At 39.7% G+C, this 4577-nt stretch overlaps 1 protein-coding gene across 1 annotated transcript in view; it reads right to left on the minus strand.

Moving 5' to 3' along the window:
• The window catches only part of LOC106522907 (integrin beta-1), a gene marked incomplete at its 5' end in the record, with an annotated part of 18857 nt that overhangs the window by 11393 nt on the left and 2887 nt on the right, over positions 1–4577 (minus strand). Inside the window, 6 exon segments of the mRNA XM_014016146.1 lie at positions 149–238; positions 1053–1148; positions 1259–1414; positions 2367–2605; positions 2683–2853; positions 2929–3130. Of these exon segments, the coding sequence (XP_013871600.1) occupies positions 149–238; positions 1053–1148; positions 1259–1414; positions 2367–2605; positions 2683–2853; positions 2929–3130 (954 nt within the window).

Consider the following 4577-nt stretch of genomic DNA (forward strand, 5'->3'; position numbering starts at 1 on the left):
AACAGTCTGATGCTCAAACAGTCTGATGCTCAAACAGTCTGATGCTCAAACAGTCTGATGCTCAAACAGTCTGATGCTCAAACAGTCTGGAAGAATTGTTTTTTTTCCTTGGAGCTCTCGATGGTTTCTAAAGGACGTGTTTTCTTACGTTGTAGGCGTCGATGATGAGATTGATCACGTTGCTGGAGTTGGAGGACAGCGTGCCAACGGCCGACTTGGGGATCAGATTTTTCAGCTCCTGTAAGAAATACAGGGTTCCCACACCTTGGTCAACATCAAATTCAAGGGCCTTTCAAGGACTTTCCAGTACCAATTTTCTCAAATTCAAGAACCACGCGCGACCGCAATTACCTACTGCTAGCACAGATTGTTACCAATAAACAGCTTTAATATCATGTAAATTCAATGGAAAACTGGGGATCAATAAAAGAAAGTGGATTAAATGTTTACCCTACATTCATATCTACAATACATGGACGTGTAATTATATCCTGGGAGGTTCTGCAGCTCAGTTTGGGAGGAGGGGATGTGAACACATCCAGACAGGAGCAGCTGCGGTGCTAGACCCGCCCTACTCTGCTCTGATTGGGTAAAACTATGACTATGACTCACGTTATTTGTTGAAAACCACGTCAGCTTACAGTAATCCTGAGTTATCTACCGCAACAAAAATTTTTTTCTTTTTTTTTTTTTTTACAGATGATGAAAATCAGTTGTTTGAATAGAGAACTTCAATCCCAAAAAAACATTCAAGGATTTTCAAGGACAACTGTAATTTTTGGCTGTTTTCACAAACTTTCCAGGGCCTTGAAATCATTTTTTTCAAATTCACAAACTTTCAAGGATTTCAAGGACCAGCGGGAACACTGCATTAACAGAATATCGACAAAGTTTAGCGCACATTTGCAATGGAAACACAGCTACAGTTACTTTATTATGGTATAGAACTTAAATATATGCCTGAGAAACACATAAYACTGCCTCTTTAAATAGAACTGATCTTTATGTTTTTAGTTTTGATTTGTGTCATGTTGACCGTACGAGATGTTCACCTGGTAAACAGGCTGGAACTCCTCAGTTACAGCGAAGATGGTCTGGATGTTGTGTTCACTCAGTTTCTGGACCAGATGAGCGATGGAGGGGTAATCCTGCAAACAAAATAAAACATGTTGATCAAACTCTCACTGCTCTTCTTTAATTCTGACAGTAAATTAATTTAATGTACGACTCATGACTCAGGTTGAATAAAGCTGCTCACATAGTAGTGGCTCATTGTGTACATGTTGTTCTCCAGGTGGCACTTCCCGTCGTTGGGCAGGACGATGCCTCCCAGCTTGCCGTCGCCGGCGAAGTGAAAACCAGCGTCGGTGGAAAACACGAGCAGACGAGTCACGTCCCTCCAGCCGATTTGCTCCTGGGGTTAAAACGAGGAACTCCTTTAGATACTTGATTACAGGGTTCCTACTGTTTAAGGCAAGTTAAATTTAAGACTTTTAATGCAAAGGGAAATTAAATTTGACCAATTTCACAATTAACACAAATTACAAAAAATTAAAACTGTGGCAGAAACTCATAAATCAAAGTATTTTTGGTTAAAGTATTCAAATATTCCTAATAAACCAGTTGTTTTTATCCATATCTAACTGCTATTTTGTCAAATATAGCAAAAAAACATTCTTAGCAGTCAGTTTTAAACTTAWTTTAATTCCTGGAAATCCTCAAACAGCCCAAGATTTGTAGTTTTAGGACCCAAAGTGGGTTCTCAACCCCAGCTTGCTGTAGATGAAACCTTAAAGTACCTGTTATGTAAAATGTTTGTACGAAATATGAAGGTATTTTTGGAAAGACAWCATTATTAACATATTAGAAAACAAATGTCACATTGCTCAGATGGACGGTTGTTGAGATATTTACATGTGAAATAACAGGAAGTGATGTCAAAAGGGAATGACTAAATGTGAATATTTCAAAAATAAATAAATGTTACCAATTATTTTAATATTTGATATGAATTACAATCATCCTACATTCAATATGTTAACATTTTTAAGACTTCTGTAAGATTGATTTAAGACATTTTAAGGCTAATTAAGGCCTTATTTTTGGATGGATGAATTCAAGGCCTTTTAAGACTTTTTAAGGATCTGCAGGATTGATTTGATTTATTTATTTAACAGGAAAAGATTATTAAAAATCAAGCCTGACTCAGCATAATTGCTGTTTTACAGCAGGTTCCTGTTCTGCAGCACATAAAACACTCAGAATTACAGCATCACAATCACATCATTTTACACCATAMACACAAAGACAAACAAGCATACSAAAGCCTGGATTYATGACGGATCAGTGGGATAAACCCGGCTCACCTCACACACCGCCACCTGCATGATGGCGTCGAACCCGCCCTCAGGAGAGTCAAGGTTTCCTGAGATCTGCTGCTGACTGACCAGATTGTTGAACTCGTCTCCTTTGTCGGTCAGTTTCAGGACGTTCTTGTAGCTGAAGGGGCTGGTGCAGTTCTGGTTGCTCGAGCAGGGGTTGATCAGCTTGGCCGGCGTGGTGCTGATGTACGGCATGACCGTCTTCTCCACGAAGGAGCCGAAACCTGCCGGGCAGGGGGAMCTTCACTGAGACCACGTCAGGCTTCAGGGTCTTCAGAGTCCAGTTTTATTTTCTACTCACCAATGTGGAAGTTTGAGGTGATCTTCTTCATTTCCCTCATGAGATCAGTGCCGAGGTTCTTGACGTTTTCCAAGTCGTCTTTCATGGAGTAGGAGAGGTCCATGAGGTAGTACAGATCGATGGGGTAGTCCTCGGCACGCTTGAACTTCAGGTCAAAGGTCTGCGGCTCACCTGAAAGACASAAGACTTTTATTAGATATTTATTGTACAGAAAACTGTTTCTGTGATTAGAAACCAAACTTTTACCATTTCTGAGATTCAGGGTGAGCTTCTGAGGCTGGATCTGGATGATTTTGTCAGCAGGTTTTTTACCAGTGACTGGTTTGTCTTCATTAATAACRACACGTCCACGTGGGTTCTCTATTTTAGACGGGTCACATTTTCTCTCCTTCAGACGGTTCACGACGTCACAGCGGGCGGACTTGGACTCACCCACAGACAGGAACTTCTGCAGGAAGGAAACGAGAGAAACCGGGTCTGAGCAGGGTCAGGGTCTGAGCAGGGTCAGGGTCTGAGCAGGGTCAGGGTCTGAGCAGGGTCAGGGTCTGCAGCATCAACCTGAACACCATTGAAGACACACACACACACACACACACACACGTTTGCTCTCGCATTGATTTTCAGATTCTTTTAAAGCTTTAAAAGTTTTGGCACCCAGTTATTTATTGACTCTGTTTCACTTTTATTCACCAAACAGAACTGAGATCCTCTAATCAGATGATTTTACTGCAGCCAAAGGCAGAACTGAAGCGAAGTTTTTAGTTCGTTTACAGTTTTAATTGTATCATGTTTGTTGTTTTTGAATGTGCTGTATGAATAAAGTGAGGATGAAGAGATTTTTTTTAAAAATTAACCCACTAAGGTTGATCTCATCTATTTCAGGAATCAGCTGGCTGAACTGAAACTCAAAAACTCAACTTTTAAGCACTTCAGCTTTGTGCTACTTTCTGTTTGTGTATCTTTCATCTCCAAAAWGTTTAATATTTACTTTTGCTGCACTTCTGTATTTCTGCTACACAAACTATGATTGAAGTTGWTTTAAAGTAGACATATTCTGCTTTTTCCTTTCTTTTTACATTTAAATCATTYATTTRGGTCTTTATAAAAWGGAACTACAAAGGTTTTGTCTGAATTCCTTCTTATTTAAACCCTGAGGGTCTTTTCTAATGTGTGTCACAAAGCAGCTGTTACTGTTCCTTTAAGATGCTTCAAGCCCCGCCCCCCTCTGGCTTCCAGACCGATCCACTCCGGTTTGAGAGAGGAGGGTTACATTTTCTAGCTTGCAGAAACAATTTAATTAAAAGATGTCAGCATCAGAAGACCTGTCCATCCAGAGTCTGACCCAGAACCAGAGTCTGACCCAGAACCAGAGTCTGACCCAGAACCAGAGGAGAATTAAGACAAGGAAATTGTAGTTGTTAATTTCAGACCTAATACGGTCATTTCTAGGAGTGGGAAACGTTTACCATCTCATGATTTGATWTGATTCTGATTTTTGGGGCCAGGATTAAAAATCTATTTTTCATTTAAAACTGATAAAGTGAGCCCATTTGTCGTGTTCCCAAAGTGCTTCATCTTCATTTTGCAAACCGTGCACACAGTGAAGCTCGTGTCAAACTCAGACTCATTCAGTAAAAACCAAAATCAGCCCAAATCTTTGCATTTTTTTTAAATCGATTTTTTGGGACATTTTAAATCGATTCTGAATCTTTGTAAAAACCACTAGTAATTTTGTTGCAGATAATTTGACATAACACTGCAGAAAACATCATAGAAACTAAAAAAAAAAGAAAAGAGATGCATCAGGACATCATAGAAACCAGAGAAAACTGAACGGGCTGAAAAATCGGACCCAAACAGAAAATAAAGATATCTTTTCAGCAGCAGGAGAAACT

This window comes from Austrofundulus limnaeus, unplaced genomic scaffold, assembly GCF_001266775.1.
Source record: "Austrofundulus limnaeus strain Quisiro unplaced genomic scaffold, Austrofundulus_limnaeus-1.0 Scaffold139, whole genome shotgun sequence".
In the NCBI taxonomy this organism is placed as follows: Eukaryota; Metazoa; Chordata; class Actinopteri; order Cyprinodontiformes; family Rivulidae; genus Austrofundulus; species Austrofundulus limnaeus.